The sequence below is a fragment of the Fundulus heteroclitus genome, chromosome 19 (assembly GCF_011125445.2).
Source record: "Fundulus heteroclitus isolate FHET01 chromosome 19, MU-UCD_Fhet_4.1, whole genome shotgun sequence".
Classification (NCBI taxonomy): Eukaryota; Metazoa; Chordata; class Actinopteri; order Cyprinodontiformes; family Fundulidae; genus Fundulus; species Fundulus heteroclitus.
This window is the reverse complement of record NC_046379.1, coordinates 19,553,794-19,571,686: the sequence shown is the minus strand read 5'-3', so window position 1 is coordinate 19,571,686 and position 17,893 is coordinate 19,553,794. Positions and strand designations below refer to the sequence as shown.

General features: G+C 40.3%; 1 protein-coding gene across 3 annotated transcripts in view; it reads left to right on the top strand.

The window, feature by feature from the left end:
• The window catches only part of myo10l1 (myosin X, like 1), a 66,053-nt gene that overhangs the window by 31,403 nt on the left and 16,757 nt on the right, over positions 1–17,893 (top strand). For all 3 annotated transcript variants that reach the window (XM_021307809.2, XM_012881028.3, XM_012881027.3), the window contains exons 3-23: positions 5,002–5,160; positions 5,385–5,572; positions 6,963–7,097; positions 9,071–9,195; positions 9,294–9,307; positions 9,450–9,534; positions 10,873–10,979; positions 11,263–11,392; positions 11,485–11,603; positions 11,698–11,844; positions 13,293–13,393; positions 13,486–13,552; positions 13,673–13,765; positions 13,867–13,935; positions 14,025–14,107; positions 14,565–14,667; positions 14,919–14,999; positions 15,139–15,263; positions 15,373–15,490; positions 17,328–17,434; positions 17,525–17,792. In XM_021307809.2, the coding sequence (XP_021163484.2) occupies positions 5,002–5,160; positions 5,385–5,572; positions 6,963–7,097; positions 9,071–9,195; positions 9,294–9,307; positions 9,450–9,534; positions 10,873–10,979; positions 11,263–11,392; positions 11,485–11,603; positions 11,698–11,844; positions 13,293–13,393; positions 13,486–13,552; positions 13,673–13,765; positions 13,867–13,935; positions 14,025–14,107; positions 14,565–14,667; positions 14,919–14,999; positions 15,139–15,263; positions 15,373–15,490; positions 17,328–17,434; positions 17,525–17,792 (2,424 nt within the window). The remainder of the gene's footprint in view (positions 1–5,001; positions 5,161–5,384; positions 5,573–6,962; positions 7,098–9,070; positions 9,196–9,293; positions 9,308–9,449; positions 9,535–10,872; positions 10,980–11,262; positions 11,393–11,484; positions 11,604–11,697; positions 11,845–13,292; positions 13,394–13,485; positions 13,553–13,672; positions 13,766–13,866; positions 13,936–14,024; positions 14,108–14,564; positions 14,668–14,918; positions 15,000–15,138; positions 15,264–15,372; positions 15,491–17,327; positions 17,435–17,524; positions 17,793–17,893) is intronic.

Here is a 17,893-nt window from a genome sequence, read left to right as displayed (position 1 = left end):
ACATTTGGAGACAGAGGCAGAAATTAAGAAAAATTTAGAGTCAGAGAGAACGATGTAACAGAGTCAGAGGTCTTAATGAGCAAGGCGGCATGGAAAATGTTTGTCCAACAACAACCGAGGATGGACACATTAAGAGAACACGGTCCAGCTGTAACATTGACGCATTTGCACAGCTGCCAAGCCCCCTTATGACTGGAAGGCATGTCAGTGCATCTTGTCTCTCACACGACCGTGAACATCACGCAGATCAAACACTGATTAATACATCAGCACACAGACGTTCAGACTGCTCTCCTGTCACTTCGCCGTCTAACGGTCGGCTTTTCAGGAAGCAACTTTAATTGAATCTACAACAACCCGATGAAGGTCAAATACAGATGTTTTCATTTAGAGCAGATTCATTCTTGCTTTTTGCCCTGGGGGGAATAAATCTCCAATATTCAGCATCCGCTGTATTTCTAGTTCATCGATAGATAAAGGCAGATAAATGCACCCATATAAATGTTTTAGGTCTTTAAATTTTTTAATTTTATTTTATTTTTTACAAAAAACATGATTTTCTTTAAATTTTTAGATAATTTTAATGAGCAACATGTTAGAGTGTGTTTAAAAACGTAATGACCCTTTGTTTATTTTTCAACTATCTGGACAATTTGGTATTGTCCTTGTAGTCCCCCCCCCCATACATTCAGTATTACAAAAGCTTTGAGCTGATAAGGATTAAATGTCTGCCAATGTAAAGTTTAAAGGGGTAGTTTGGCTTTTTTGATATAAGTCTAATAGTTCTTTTCCTTGAAGTGTGAAGATGTCGTGTCAAAGTGAGCCTGTAGAAAAATCCTTGGACCCCCTTGAAAACAAGATGGTTTCATTTCAAAGGGCTCATCCATTCAAATTTAAATAAATACATGGTAGAAGGCTATTGGCCAGTTTTATCTGATTTTAACAATTTAAAACAATAAAAATAAAAATAAAAAATACATGTACATGTATACTAGTGGGGTATGATGCTTTATCACAGAAATAAAATGTTTATACTTTCACAGAGACCATGCATTGACAGATTTGCTGGAGTTTAGTTACCCGTTACCATGCTAAAGTTAGGCTTATTGAGGCTGCTGGCTGTATCAATCCACATCATTGGGTGAAACTTAGCCAAATGTGTTTAAAAACGTTTGGATTATGCAATCAGGCCCCCAGTTGTGTAATATTGAAGATTGTACTTCTGTTTTTGGTGTCTGGAAACGATCTCAACATCAGCTGATTTGGAAGATCGATACAGATGGAGGCATTAATCAACGTAAAGTTAGCCTACTAACACAGACCACATCTTTGACGTGATGCTGGATGGGTATTAGGTTTTCTCCCAGTGTGTCCAGGTGAATGGTTCTATGCCAACATGTGGTGGAACAACTCCTACTTAAAAATAAATGTTACCAAAACCAAAGATGTGTGTATAGATTTTAGCAAGAAGTCCAGTGCACCACCTTTAGTTCTCATCTTGGAACCAGTGGAGCATGCTCAGTGTTATACGTACCTGGATGTCGTCATTGACAAGAAGCTGACGCTCAATAAAAAAATCTGATTAGTTCATTGGAAAAAGCACATCAATGATTGCACTTCCTCCACAAATTACGTCAATTTGGAGTCTGAAAAAAATTGATGACCATTTTCTGCAGTTGTATGATCAAATTCATCCTTACATTTGCTTTAAATCATTTGGTTCAGCAACACACACACTAAGAGACAAGAACAGGATGAAGCGTAGACGACAAAAACATTTTTAAAGAGAGAGTCACACAAAAGGGTAAATATATTCTCCACTCCCTTATTGCTCACTTAATGGTGAATTTGAGCTCCTGTCATCTGGAAAGAGATTCAGACAGCCTAAAGCACAGTCCCACAGATGGAGAAGCTCTTTCATTAATCAGGCCTATATTCAAATAAATGTTAAGATGTGTTTACTCCTGGTTGCCTTGTCATTTTAGTCCGATAGTTTTAATTGATATTTGGACTGATGTGTTCCTTTGCCTATTCTTTAGTGTTTTGCCTACTTTTGTAGAGCATTTGTGTCTGTTATTGTGGTTTTTTTTTAAAACGTTGTTTTACCTGGCTGCAAGGCTAAAAATGATACTCATATTGGGGTCCAGCTGAATAATTCTTAGCCTTCCACACCTCTGAAAACATATTTACTAAATATATGGTGGTATGACAACTTACAATTAAGGACTGATGTGTTCCTTTGCCTATTCTTTAGTGTTTTGCCTACTTTTGTAGAGCATTTGTGTCTGTTATTGTGGTTTTTTTTTAAAACGTTGTTTTACCTGGCTGCAAGGCTAAAAATGATACTCATATTGGGGTCCAGCTGAATAATTCTTAGCCTTCCACACCTCTGAAAACATATTTACTAAATATATGGTGGTATGACAACTTACAATTACCAGTAAAAGACCTTCCAGTAAAAACTTCATAAAACCTCACTTCAAAAAATCTGAACCATCCGTTCAACCAAAGCAACAGGATAGGAAGCACAATTTGTTGATATAATTGCAGAAAAAAATCTGATTACATCATAGTATAAGAGGCTGTAGCTGGACAAAAGTGCCGACATGCAGGCGGCCTGGCAGAGAATATAAATAATTAATGAAAAAATAAGACTTACAGAGAAAACGACGAGCATGAGCCATGGAATGAAGGCAGAAAACACAATTACAGCACAGTTAATTCTAAATAAGGGGGAAAACAGGTGAGTGGCATGAGGAATAATGAGCAGACACAGGTGAACTGAATGAGCTGGACTGCAGGGGGTAGAACGTGGGAAACAGGAGGAGGAAGCCAAATAACAAGAATGGAACTGATGGAAAATATATGAAAACCCAAATATACAAAGAACACAAGAATAAACTGGGAAACCAAATAAAGAAAAATAAAGTCTGCAACAACATGACAGAGTCATGTATGTGGAGGTTGGAGCTTGACCAAAGTGCTGACAGGAACTCGGGAACTGTATGGTGAATTATCAGATTTAAATAAATAAAGCTCAGAAATGGGGGACACAAGAAAGAGCATAAAACAAAAATGTGGAGAAGGGAACTGGAAGAAAGAGACAAACCTGAGGCATCATGGACAAAAGGAAGCTATGACCAGGCAGCTTAAATACAGGGGAAGAGAGGAGTTAAGGTGTGGGGAGCAGATGAAAGCAATTAGATGTTTATGAATGACAGCTGAGAGCTATGAACGCAGGGAGCGGAGGGAGAATAATGACAGAGGCAGACAGGGAGGACATTTTACCCAGTAGACATGACAGAATCAAGAACCTATTAAAATCACTAATGCACAAAGCGGTCCACAAAAGAATATAAACAAACACAATAAGCAAAAGTAATTAAAGACAGCACGATCCAGGAAACAATAAAATCAAAACCCAAACACCCAAGGATCACCACATCAAGACTGGCATTGCAAGAGGAAATCCCAGGCTGGAAAATTTAAGCGCTGCAATTGTGGATAGTTGCTTTTAGCTGCCAATGCAAGCAAACGTTAATATTTCCTTTCCAGTGAAAGAAAAAGCTTTAAGTCAAATTACTAATGCTGAGTGAAGAAGCTTAGCGACGTCATAGGTTAGACCATTATCTGCGTTAGCCCAGAGATTGGACATGAAATATCTTTGATATCTTGACATACATAATGGAAAAGAGAAGGCAATCTGCAGAATAATGCACACTTATGTACTAAAAACTCCATAATCGCAGTCAGCTGGCAAAGGATGATGGCATTTTGCTTTTTTTGTTGTTTTTGTCCTGCAAGAGTCGCCTCCAGGCAACAACTCAGCACAGTTAAAAAAAAAAGAAAAGAAGGATCAGTAAGGGGAGTGAAAGATTCATCTAGGAGCAGTCTGGAGGCCTAGAGCGAGCCCCTCTCAACAGACCTCCATCACATCTGTTTCAGCAGCGTACACACACACACACACGCACACACACACACACACACACACACACACACACTGAAGGCTTGCTGTGTGTCATATCAGCAACCCTGTATTGTAAATGGCATGGTTTCTATTTTCAGACAAGCTGATTCCAGTGAAATAAGCGAATGACCTTCTAGCTGAAACAGAACAGAAGTTACCTGTGTGTGTGGTTGTGTGTGTGTGTGTGTATATACCTGTACTTATACTTGTAGATGAACATTTTTTGCTCATTTTACTAGTAAAGTGAGGACTTTGATGTAAAGTGAGAAGTTTGTTTCTGTCCTCGCTTTTTTTCTGGGCTAGTGGTTAGGTTTAGGACTAAGCTGTGTATTGGGTTTAGTTTAGGGTTAGATATATACTGGTAAAGGTTAGGGTCAGGCTAAGGCCATAGAAAGGGTTGAAAATGAATAGGAGTCAATGGAAGTGAAGGCACGGTCCTCCCTTTGTCTTTTAAACAAGGATATGTGTGTGTGTGTGCGCGCGTACCTGTACAGCTGAGTGAGAACACGTTTCTTTTTGTGCGCGTGTGATCCGGACGTGGGGATGCGTAGTAACATGGTGTGCGTGCCTGACCTGAATACGCACCGAGCTGCTTTCACCTGTCAGATCCCACCACATCAGATCTGTTACACTTCCTCTCATCCTCCTCTCCCTCTCTCTCCCTCTCGATTCACCCCCACTTCTCCGAGGCAGATATCCACACCCACACTTTCCCTTACGCCGTCCTGTTGCCATGGTGACGGGTGGCACGGAGGAGACTGGGGTCTGAACCGAAAAAATGCTCTGTGTTGTCGTCACGTGGGTCCAAAGATAATCGGATCTCACAATTTGCCTGCATCTATTACCAATCCAACAGCAACATGATTTAACTTTTAATTATCCGGCACTGGCATCAATGCAAGTTTGACAGCAGAACAAAAACCCTGCATTGGTGTAAATAGTCAGTTTTAATAAAAGCTATTATTTTGCTTTTGGACTTTAGGGTCCCTGAAAGTCATGACGTGTGACAGGTTGCGTGTCTTCCTTGTGTGCAGGTGTTTTACCTACAGCAGGCCGAGGTTACGAGGGAGCGGGTGTACGCCATGGACCAGTCCAGTATCGACGGGGTGGAGGACATGTCGGCGCTGGCTGAGCTGCACGAGGCTGCAATCATGCACAACCTTTACCAGCGCTACCAGAAGGATAACATTTACGTAAGTACGCTAGTAGAGCCACGTGGTTTGTCATGTTTGGAAGCACGCATGCGAATGGAGGCCTTCCAACTTCACATGTGGACACACAAAGCAAAACAGCTGGTCAGCAGTAATGGAAAGGGGGTAATAGCTGTGATGCGAACAAAGACTTTTGGTTGGTTATTGAGAAGGAGTATAAATACTTCAAAATGATTTTTAAAACACTTCTTCTTTGCTGTTTTCAGACCAATATTGGAAGCATCCTGGCTGCTGTCAACCCATATAAACAGATCCCTGGTCTGTACGATCTGGAGAGGGTGGACTCGTACTCCAAGCACCATCTGGGGGAGCTCCCCCCGCACATATTTGCCGTGGCCAATGAATGCTACCGCTGCATCTGGAAGCGCCACGACAGTCAGTGTGTCCTCATAAGGTAAGTCCATGGTTCAAATTATCTCTGTTGGTAGCGTCTTAAAACTCTTGAAACTCCCTTTCACATTTTCCCAGGTTACAACTACAAACCTTTTTACAGTGTTTTATGATTTTATGTGATGGGCCAACACAAAAAAGTGGTAGGAAAAAGAACCATGGGTTTCAAAGCTTGTACAAAGAGTTGCCTGTGTGTGATTTAATCTGTGCATAAATCCAGCTGTTTCTGTGAGTGAGCAGCTGCATCCAGTGCGTGCAGCACCAAGTGCAATGCAAGGCATCAGATACAGTGGCCGATGTGCTCTTGAGCAGTGGAGACATGTTCCCTGAAGTGACGAATCGTTCCTCTCTGTCTGGTAATCCAACTGACAGAATCTGTGTTTAAAGTTTGGAGGAGGAGGGAGGATTATGGAGGGGGTGCTGGTTTTCACGAGCTGGGCTCAGACCCGTCTTTTTCCCAGTGAAAGAAATTGCTAATGCTTCGGCATAGCTAAACATTTCGGTCTCTTCCTGTTCTAACGGGACCAGAGCACAAAACAACGTCTGCAAAGACATGGCGGGCGATTTTGTTGTGAAAGAATTGGCCTGCTGTAAGGATGCTTTTTTTTTTTTTTTTAACAGGGGCTGGAAAGCGGCTCAGTGAGATAGATTTAGTTAAATGTGGGTCAGTACTGGGAAGCTGCAAAAGACTGGAGACTTTGGTGGAGGCTTTGCTGCCAGCACAATAACAACCCTAAACATGCAACCAGAGGTAGAATGGAATGAAAGTTCAGACCAAAGTAGAATTGAGAATCTGTAGCTGTTCTCCATCCAATTAGACTGAGTTTGAGCTATTAAGACTCTCAGCCGTAACTGCAGCAAATGGTGGTTCTAGAAAGTATTGAATCAGTGGACACGAATGAACACAAATGCAAGCCAGACTTTTCAAATGTTCATTAGTAAACAATTTTGAAAATAATTGGTTACTTTTCTTTCCAATTTATGGTTATTAGTTACTTTGTAGTAGTCAAGGAGCAGGATACATTGGCATGTCTACGTTCAACAGGGTGGTAACAAGACGGTGGATCTAGTGTTTGTCCACCTTGGATTTCAATGAGCCAGTAGCATGAAGATAAAGAATATAATTAACAAACGGTGAATGAAAAAAAAAACAAAAGTTCAAAAATGTCAGTGTCCAGTATCTAATCATGCTTTCAATTACACTCAGCCTCTGTGTCATCCTTATAGAGAGAGACTGGAAGCTAATGAAATATCTCTGAAGCAATCAAGCCCCACTATCAATTGGATGACCAGACCAGTCTGAGATACTGGAATGTCAGAGAAGGTCACTGGCTTCATAATTGGATCTGGGTTGTGTGTGTGTGTGTGTGTGTGTGTGTGTGTGTGTTCTCCAGTGGTGAATCAGGGGCGGGGAAGACGGAGAGCACTAAACTGCTGCTGCAGTTTCTGTCGGTGATGAGCCAGAACTCAGTTGGGACTCCTCAATCAGAGAGAACGACGCACGTGGAGCAAGCCATTGTTCAGAGCAGGTAACATTTTAATCTGCTGAGTGTGTCCTGTGCCATATGTCTTCAAGGAACACTCACACACTTGTCCATATACAATTATTTGAAAAAGAGAGTACACCCTCATTCAGTTCTAGGGTTTTATCTATAAGGACATAAAAACTTACCCTCTCTATGCTAGATCGAACCTCTAGTCTGCAGATCTACTCAACGGTTGCACTCTATCATTATTCACTGAACAAAGATAGAGCAAAAAAGGTAAAGCTTCGCACCTTTGGTCCCTCAGAATGATTGAAGGAGGAAGCTACCGCCCACATGTTGATATTTAAAGCACCGCATCAGTGTGACCACCTCCATAAAAGCAGCCACTTTGTTGACCCAAAGCATTCTACTCTTTGAAGGTGGAAAGACATCAGCAATGAGATTAGAAAACCAGGAATTGTTGCCCATCAATAAGAGATATGGTCTGAAGGCCGATTCTTAACATTTCAAGGTCCATCGCTCTACTGAGAAAAATGCTACTCTTAGGTGAAAAAAATCAAGTAAATTATCCCTCTGCTCAGAAATCTGCAAAAACCCTTAGCTCCATTGTTATAGTACGGGACTGAGTCATCCTGGTAGATGTTAACATCCATTGTCTTACATTTAGATAAAGGCTGAACAAGTACTGCTTGTTTGGAAGGCTCATCAGGGGAACGTCATGTTTCGAGAGACAGCAGGCTCAATTTGCTGCAGCGGCAGCTACTAGTGGCACTTCCGGTGGCAACTCCAGCTAAGAGTGGCACTTCCGGTGGCAGCGGCACCTAGTAATGGGAATTCCGGTGGCACTTTCATTGGCATGCGACTGCCAAGAAGGTGTCACGGTTGTGGCCGCATTCCTGTTGCTGTGTGTGTGGCCAAACGATTTGTTATAGATGCCTGTTAGTCTATAACTACTTCCAAATAATCATGTTTTATGACCTATTACCTGCAGCTGCCACCGGAAGTGCCAGTATCAGATGCCGCTGCCACATTATGAGCTTGGCCCTGCTGCATGTCTCTCTGTAGAAATCATCTGGCCGCTCATATTAGATTTGAAAAACCTCAAACACAGTGGTGGAGGGTTAATAGTTTGGGCTTATTTGCTGCCACAAACTCTGTGCAGCTTGCATTTTTTGAGTCAACAAACACCTATAAATACCAAAGTGTTTTAGAGTCGAATCGAAGGTAGTTTGTGTGGCAACTACGTCTGAAATCGAGTCATGAAACAGGACAATTACCCCCCCCCCCCCACCCTGCACAGCAAATCTGCAACAGAATAGCTGAAAAAGAAAATAGAAAAGTCTAAGTTCAGATCTCTACATATTTAAAGGAGCTATAAATAATAATGACACTTAGTGGTTAAAATCCGTACAACACATACACAATGCCTTTCACGGAGACCAGCCATTTACTCAACGGTGCGTTGTTGCTGTGAAATGGAACGAAATGGGAAACTTCAGCTATTTTTTTTCTTTTATTAAACACAATATTACAGTTAACAGTTAAAACGGAGGGAGAATACAATCCCTGTTTTTCAAACAGAGATTTTTAATTTTAGTTTGAGGTTTGTCTGAAAAGTTTGGATCTTGTTAGAAAAGATTGGGCATGAGAAATGACATGGTGTCTTTCTCCCGTGATCTGAGTGAAATCTGATTAGTATATACCAAAATCGTTTTTTAAATGCTCAGTAAAACTGACTAAAATGAACAGGTAAGATATGGGCAGGTTTTTGATTGCCAATCTAAAACATTTAAATGTCAAGTTAATATTTTAACTTGACAATATTTAAGTCAGATCTCATAGTAGACAAATCTAAGACTTGGTTTCTTAGTATCACTGAGAAGATGTGGCAGTGTTTTCTTTAGTTGTGAGACATTTATATGGATGTTTAAATAATGCAGTTATCAAGAATAGTTGTGCCAATGCATTTTAAAGCCACATGAAACAAAAACGGTACATCCTTGTGTCCTTTCCAGTCCGATAATGGAGGCTTTTGGGAATGCAAAGACCGTTTACAACAACAACTCCAGTCGTTTTGGGAAGTTCATCCAGCTTCACTTCTCGGAGTGCGGAAACATCCATGGAGGCTGCGTCATTGACTGTATCCTTACGAGGTTTGCTGGGACAACCGACTGTTTATTACGTTAATCACTGAACAGATTATCCAGTCACAGTTGTTTCCTTGACTAAACCTTTCAGATTTACTGGAAAAGGTAAACCCATCTCACACCACTTGTGTCATGTCTTACTTTTTATAGAGTCATTTATTAGTTTTAAACCCAAAACTCATAAAAATCATCAAATTTTCAACTGCTGCTTTGCAACCTTGTTTTTTTTAAATGTCTCTTTCTGTAGAATCGCGTCGTGCGACAAAACCCTGGAGAGAGAAACTACCACATCTTCTATGCTCTGCTGGCAGGAGCCAGTAAAGAGGATAAAAGTAAATCCATTCAATATTGTGGTTTACAGTAATTATTTGTTTATTATTGTTTTAAGCCCAATTTATTTTAATACACCCGCATAAAACTCAATGCAACCAACATTATTTATTCTCAGTGAAACTGCTGAGAACATTAGTGAACAAATTGCATCATAATTATCAAGGAGCACGCCAGAGAGGTAAGGGATAATGTTGTGGGCAAGTTTAAAGCAAAGCTAAGTTATACAATAGTATCTTAGGCATTAATCATCTCTTAATCATCAACGTTAAACCTATTGAGTCTCAAGTGCACACTGCAAAAAGGGAACTAAAAGTAAGTCCTTTTTTCTTGAAATGAGTGTATTTTCCTTGATTTGAGAAGCTAAATAAGACTATTTGCCAATGGAATGAGTATTTCTTACCCCTAAAATAAGATATTTAGATATCCTACACTTGAAATAAGATGATGGAGATAAATTGTTCTTATTTTAAGTACAAAATCTTATTCCACTGGCAAATAATTTTATTTACCTGCTCAAATCAAGGAAAAATACTCTCATTTCAGGAAAATTTTACTTACTTTTAGTTCCCTTTTTTCAGAAGTATAACTATCAGTCATACACTCGACATTTCTGTCTGACTGTTGGATTTGCCACCAATCATGTAGGAGACACAGCAAACATGTGGAAGAAGGTGCTCTGCTCAAATTAAAAACCGAAATGTAACTTTTTTTCCCTTGATGAAAAGGGCTGTGTGTGAAGTAAAACTAACACTACACATAGTGCTGAACACACCACGCCAACAGCGAAACGTGGTGATGGCAGCATCATGCTGTGGGGTTGCGTCTGCAGCAGGGATAGGGAAACTTAGCCGAGTTATTGAGAAGATAGCTGTAACTAAATTAAGGGAAATCCTGAAAGAAACTCTTTCAGAAGACGCAGAAGACCATAGACTAGGGCAAATGTTCACCTTCCAGCAGGATAATGACCCTAAAAACAGGTTTAAATGAGTATCATTAGTGGTGCAACTCATTATATATTTGGTCACTTTGCAAATAAGGTTTAGATTTTAGGCATTATTGTTCTTTCGGGGTGAAGTGGCCTACTATTGGTTTAATCATAATGGATTTATTACAAAAATAATGTCAGATAAAAAGAAATTAAGCCAATGCCATGACTCCTGGTGGTAAAAATTAATATATTTCGTGAGGGAACAAGATTTTTGTGTTCCTTCATACTGCTTGCTATGACTTAAGTATCAGGATTTACACCACAGCTATAACCACTTAGTTTTAACTGAGATGAGAAAAATATTTTACATATCGACACATCTAAAAGTCTTACACGTCTCTTCCAACAGGCCTTTACTTCCTGGAGGAGCCGGCTGAATCTTTCCACTACCTCAGCCAATCAGGATGTCTGCAGGATAAGAGCCTGAATGACAAAGAACTGTACAACAGTGTTATGGTCAGTATTTTTTTTTTTTAATTTTTGTTCAACTCAAAGGCTGTTTAATATTTGTCAACAACAAGCACTACGACGTGAAATAACATTTTGAGAAATAATTAAATTGCGTTCTCTGTTGGTGTAATTGCAAAAGTCTCAGAAGATGCTACGACTTTTACGCTCTAATTTTTGCAAATAAATTCTTGAAGTTTAAATGTTCCCTAATTTTTGTTGTTGTAGGGAATCGACCTAGGTTATTAAAAAGCTCTGTACTCATGTGTTTCCTGCCCTTGTCTTGGTGCAGGAGGCGCTGAAGGTTTTAGGGTTTGCAGAAGAAGAGATCAGAGACATGTTCAAGCTGCTGTCTGGAGTCCTGCAGCTCGGCAACATGGAGTTTATGCTTGCAGGAGGAGCTCAGATCACCACCAAGCAAGGTCAGAATTTAGCCCGTTAAAAAAGGATTTTGAAAATTTAGGGTGGAGTTTGACTGACAGCAGAAATGTGAGACATGTTCTCTTGTTTCCAGTGGTCAGTAACGCCAGTGAACTGTTGGGTCTGGACGCCTTCCAACTCTCTGAAGTCCTGACTCAGCGATCCATAATTCTCAGAGGAGAGGAAATCTGTTCCCCTCTCACTATTGAACAGGTCAGCAGATAAATACATTTTCCTTCTCCACTTTTTAAACGATCACTCCCAAACATTCGCACACCTGTCCTCACTCTCTTTCTGCTCACCGCAGGCCATTGATTCCAGGGACTCTGTTGCAATGGCGTTGTATTCCCAGTGTTTCTCCTGGATCATCCTCAAGATTAATCAGAAGATCAAAGGAAAGGAAAATTTCAAATCCATTGGCATCCTTGATATCTTCGGCTTTGAAAATTTTGAGGTCAGATCTCGTCCCGTTCTCCCGCTGTTCTGCTTTCGCTCATACGGTGCAACGAAGCTGCAAAAAGCTCTTCAGCCTCAAAAGTGGGTCAAGACTCAGACAATTTTGTGGCTAATTGTCAGAGAAAAAAATTTGTTGATATATGCTGCAATGCGCGCAGAGCTATTTAAAAAAAATGCTTGACTTCAAAGCAGCTAGCTCACTAAAAACTTTACAGGATATACAGAAACATTATAGACTTATAGATAAGAATGACTTTCATTAACATCTTTAGAATAGGCTTATTTCCTTAGGCCTAACTATTGAACTCACTGGAAGTTACCAGCTGCATTCAGAGCTCCTTCTTATTTTCTAAATGCTCTTTTTTTCAGTTTTTGGCCCATTACACCCAAAACTTCAATGCATTTGGGGGGATTTTTTTGTGATAGATCAACATAAAGTAGAGCACAACTTTAAATGGGAAGGAAAAGCCTGCATTGATCTACAAATATTTTATCAATGAAATAAGAAGAATTGGTTGGAATTACATCACCCTGGAAACATCAATTAATACAGTGAAACACAATGGTGGCAGCATCATGCTGCAGGGTGCTTTCCTTGAGCGGGGAAAGGGAAGTTTGTCAATGTTGATGGAAAGATAGATGAAAGCAGAGCCAGAACATAGAGCCAGACCTGCAATGGAAGGATTTGGACCAGGGGTGTCCAAGGTTTGGCCCGGGTGCCACTTATTGCCCGTAAAATAATTTAGCATGGAGCCTCATTGCAGTTGAATATGGGAAAAAAAGTCTTTTCCCTGGTCAAATTTTCAGTGACAGATTTGTATCTTCTTAAATTGACGTTATGGAAGGTATATTTCTTGGGTATTTTACTTGTATTAACCATGTTATTATAATTTCATAGTAAATAGGGACACAAACATCCAGCAAGGTTTTTTAGTTCAACCCAAAAAGTTAGGAAACTGAAACTGTAGGGGTCTCATGTGTACCTTTTTTTATTAAGGTACACATGAGACCCCTTTTCAGATCTATAACAATTAATTTTTTTCTTCTTTTTTTTAATTAAAATATTGCATGTTCAATCTGTTGCTAGGAAAAAAGAATAGACTTTGTGGTAAACATTTTAATTGGTAAAAAAATACCCCTGAGTGCTTTGAACTTGCCAGTTTTTTAGCCACAGAGCAAAAGGTTTGGGCAGCACTTGTTTAGATCAAAACATATTCAAGTATTCAAATGGCCTAGTCAAAGTCCAGACCTAAATCCAATCCATAGCAAGAGCTAGAAATGGATGTTTTTTATTATGCAGTCATCTAATCTGACTGAACCTGAGATATTTTGAAAAGAAGAATTATGAACATGTTTTCCTCTAGATGTGCACAGCCGGGGTGTGGTCTGGGTTAATCCAAGTATAGTTTGCTATTTACATTGATCGGACAATATGTGGATTTGCAGGTGAATCGGTTCGAGCAGTTTAACATCAATTACGCCAACGAGAAGCTTCAGGCCTACTTTAACAAGCACATCTTCTCCCTGGAGCAGCTGGACTACAACAGGTGATGCTGAACAACGTGCCGTGCTTCTCTAAGCCTTAGCTCAGTTGAGCTGCCCGTTTCACCAATATGTGACGTTCGGATGTGTTTTATAGGGAAGGTGTTCAGTGGGATGCCATTGACTGGATGGACAACGCAGAGTGTCTCGACCTCATAGAGAAGGTGCAAAATGATGCTGTTAACATGAACAGCTGCTGCGAAGGATTTCGGGAAACTCACGAAATTCTGATGTTGATTCTGTAAAGCGGATTTAGTTACATCTATTCTTTTTCTTGACACCAGAAACTCGGCTTGTTGGCACTAGTGAACGAAGAGAGTCGATTCCCCAAAGGAACAGACTTCACTCTGCTGGAGAAGCTGCACAGCAGACACGCTGTGAGTTGTTTCCTGCAACACATTGCATGCATCTCGACATGTTAAGTTGTCTTGATTTTATTTGTATCTTAATGCTGGGCTCCTTCGTCTGTTTTCTGTAGACAAACCCATACTATGTGAAGCCCAGAGTTGCAGATCATCAGTTTGGAATCAAGCATTATGCTGGAGAGGTGAGCTGTAGGTAAATGATCAGCTTTTGATGTCAGCAAACTGTGCAAATGGTTGCCTGAACCTTTGGCCGGGCGTCTGCTTTGAGCAGGTGCTGTATGATGTGAGGGGGATCTTGGAGAAGAACAGAGACACGTTCAGGGATGACATCCTGAACATGCTCAAGGACAGCAGGTAGGAGATTTAAATACCACAAACATGAAACAATAATGATATTACACCAGACCAATAAAAACATTTCAATGCAGAAATGTGGGCTCAATGAAAAGTATGTTAGGTGATATCTGTTATTTTCATAGGGTACTTTTAATTTGTCAAACGAGCCTCATCGGAGCAAATACTCCTATTTGTTCAATATGTCCTGTGGCTATTAAGTTAGTATATATTGGTGTTGATGGATATTTTTGATGTGATTTACAAATCTTTCAATCCTTTAAATTATTTCTTTAAATTTTTGTACTGTCATGTAAAAAGTCAGTAAGTTGATCTAAAGGCATGTAAATTTGCTTTTGAATGCTTTAAGTGGGTTTCAAAAAGGATAATTTATTCTGTGAAGTAATATTGACAGAGCCTTTAACATTCCTGCGGCTTACATGATTTCCTGCCCGTTTTGTTTCCTGTCACCTCCCAGGCTGGACTTCATCTATGACTTGTTCGAGAAGGTCGGCAGCAGAAACAACGAGGAGAAGATGGGGACAGCCAGACGTAAACCCACAGTGAGCTCGCAGTTCAGGGTGCGTTGTTGACATTTTTGCTTTTCTAAACAGTAGACAGATCAATACCCTGCAACCAGAATCAAAACAACAGAGGGTGATTAAAATATAAATGCATCAGCAACTGTTTATTTTACCAAGCGGTTATTTTGATGGTTTATTGATTTGTTATTTAAAGTGGCAGTAATGAGTTATATTATTGTGTTACTGTGGGGATATTTTACATTATGGGGAAAAAAAATCCATATTAATTCATTGCTTTGTCTCTTCAGGACTCCCTCCATGCTCTCATGGCCACTCTTAGTGCATCCAATCCGTTCTTTATTCGCTGCATTAAGCCCAACATGGAAAAGGTCACTTTCTTCACATTATGCGTCTCTTTTCTCCAACTGACATTAATGTCTCCGTCCCTCTCTCTCTCTCTCTCTCTCTTTCTCTCTCTCAGGGTTTAAGACTCTCTAAATGTTAAACTTGTTTCCTTTCTTCATGTAGACTCCGAATGTGTTTGACCCCGAGATCGTCCTGAACCAGCTAAGATATTCGGGGATGTTGGAGACAGTGAAGATCCGTCGAGCTGGGTTCCCCGTTCGCAGAACGTTCAAAGACTTTTTCTCACGGCACGTCTCCCTATTGCCTAATCTAGTCTGGTCTATTTGCGTAGCTTTCTAACGTTCTGCTGAGTTGTTTCTATTTTTGTCTCATGCCGTGTCTTATTTTTTGTTTCAGGTATAAAATCATCTTAAAAGACAAGGTACCAGCAGCAGGGGATGATAAGAAAAGAAGTTCTGATCTCTTAACTAAATATGATAAGACCAAGAAAGAGTGGCAGCTGGGAAAGACCAAGGCAAGTGGTTTGAAAGTGACTTTAAAATGTGTCAGACGGTTGAAACCAGATAATATAAAAAGACACATTACTTTTTTTCCTTTTTATCTGATATTAAACAAAACCGAAGTTTTCCTGTTGTAGGTTTTATAGCGTATTTAAATGTTGCCAAATGCCAGAATGATTAGAGAAAATAATGTATAGATTATTTTTTAGAGCCTTCTTCAAATTGAGATTTCTACAAACCCTAAGGTTACTAAACCTCTAAGCTATTAGGGAAACCCCTGATGATCATGATGATAACCATGATGATGATGCCATCGCTTTGTAAGCCTCTGATTGGTTAATTCATAGGATTTGAGCAATATGGAGGCACGGCGGAGGATGCATTTTCAGGGAAAACCTGAAATTCATTGCTTCCTGCTGTAACATCATGTTAAAGTTAATAATAGTCCACCATAAAAGGAAGAAGAATTATGAACCTCCATTGATTCATATTTAGGCAAAATTTCTACAAGCCTGAATGCACCACATTCATCTTTAAGCAATTATATGCACGTATGACCACAATGCCAATGTCAAGCCATTGAACTGTTCAGGAAGGAGACAGCTGCTGTGTCCCAGAGGTAAACATGTTTTTGAGTAAAATGTGTGCATCAACCCCAGAACAAAAACAAAAGACCTGGTGAAAGAAGGCTGAAACTAGATAAAGTGCGTCATTATCCAAAGTGAAACAACGTAGACTAAAAGGCCACTCGGCACGGAAGGAGTCATTACTCCAACGCAACTTAAAAACAGGGTGAAAAAGATTAATTTTCTCAAGACAGGTCCTGTGGTTTGGCAAATCTAAGCTTCAAATATTTGGCCATAATTAACCTCCGTTAAAGGAGCATAGAGCGATTTATGCAGACGTCTGCCCCCTCTGGCCACAAGTTGAAATGACACCACTGCTCTGCACGTGCACGGGAGAAGAGGAAAGGCATCTGCCGCTGTTTAGAGGGTTTTGTTTAGAGGCGTAATGTCCTCTGAGGTAATGTAGTTATAAATATTGAAGTTAGCTCATGTTCTCTTGCTACTGCATTGATTAAACCATTGACTCAACAAAGTAGCAGGTGAACAAAGTAGCATGCAGGGTGTCACTCCCACGTGCACGCCCAGAGGATTCGGCCTGATTCACTCTCTCATCAACTGACTAATCCAGCCAGATGAGGCAACTGCGATAAATAGAGGATAACTCCTTTTATGTCAGGCAATTGTAAGGGCATGTATGGGAAACAAAATAAATAACATTTAACTTCCAAAACTTGCACAGTGAGTGCGCCTTTAAGCTTGGGCACAAATGGGTCTTCCAATTGAACAATAACCCAAAGACAAAGAAATTAGTCACAGAATGGCTTAAGGACAACAGAGTCAGTGTTTTGGTGTGGGCATCACAATGCCCTGATCTCAGTCCCAGAAAAGGTTTTTGTGAGCAGAAAAGGTGTGTGTGAGCAAGGCGACTTACAGAGCTGACCCCGTTACCCCACTTCTGTCAGGAGGAATGGGCTGAAATAACAGCAAACCATTGCGGGGATCTTGAGAACCAATCTTCAAAATATGTGACCTAAGTCATGTATTTTAAAAGGCAATTGAAAAATGTACATACATATAATAATTTGTATTTTGGGTTTTAGTAAACAGAAGAAAATCTGTTAATCCTAATTGACATAAAACAGGAAAGGTCAGGTCTGAATGGGGGAAAAAATGTTATGTGTTTCTTTTATAGAATGTATGTGAATATCTTTAATCAGTTGTATATTGTCCCAGGTAGCACTTAGAATCAATATTTTTAGTATTTAGCATTTTCTTACTTCTATAGGTGTTCATGAAAGAATCTTTGGAGCAGCGTTTGGAGAAAGACAGGGATGAAGTCCGGCGTCAAGCCGCCATGATAATCCGAGCCCATCTACTCACTTTCTCCGCAAAGTAAGAGCCATCTTGAATTCCTGCTCGGAGGGCGGCAATGACTCCCACCTGGTGGTTCTAATACAGCTTTTCCCCTCCTTTTTCTCACAGGAAGCGTTTCAAACAGATTCGCTCCAGCATCGTCATTCTGCAGAAACACTTGCGAAGGCACGTCCAGCGCAGGCAGTTTGTCAAGAAGCGCAAGGCGGCGCTGGTGCTGCAGAAACATAGGCGAGGCCAGGTGGCCCGCACCCGGGTTCGAAAGCTCAAAGAAGAGAAGAAGAAGAGGGAGGAGGAGCAAAGGAAGGCAGAGGAGGTGGAGAAGAAGAAGACGGGTGAAGAGGAAAAAGAAGAGGGGACCGAAGAAGCAGACAAGAAGGTAAGATCAACAAAGGCAAATTCTGTATTTCTAAGATTTTTTTTTGTCAAAATATTTACAGCGCCTTGTGGCACATAATTAGGAATGAAATCGAAAACCAT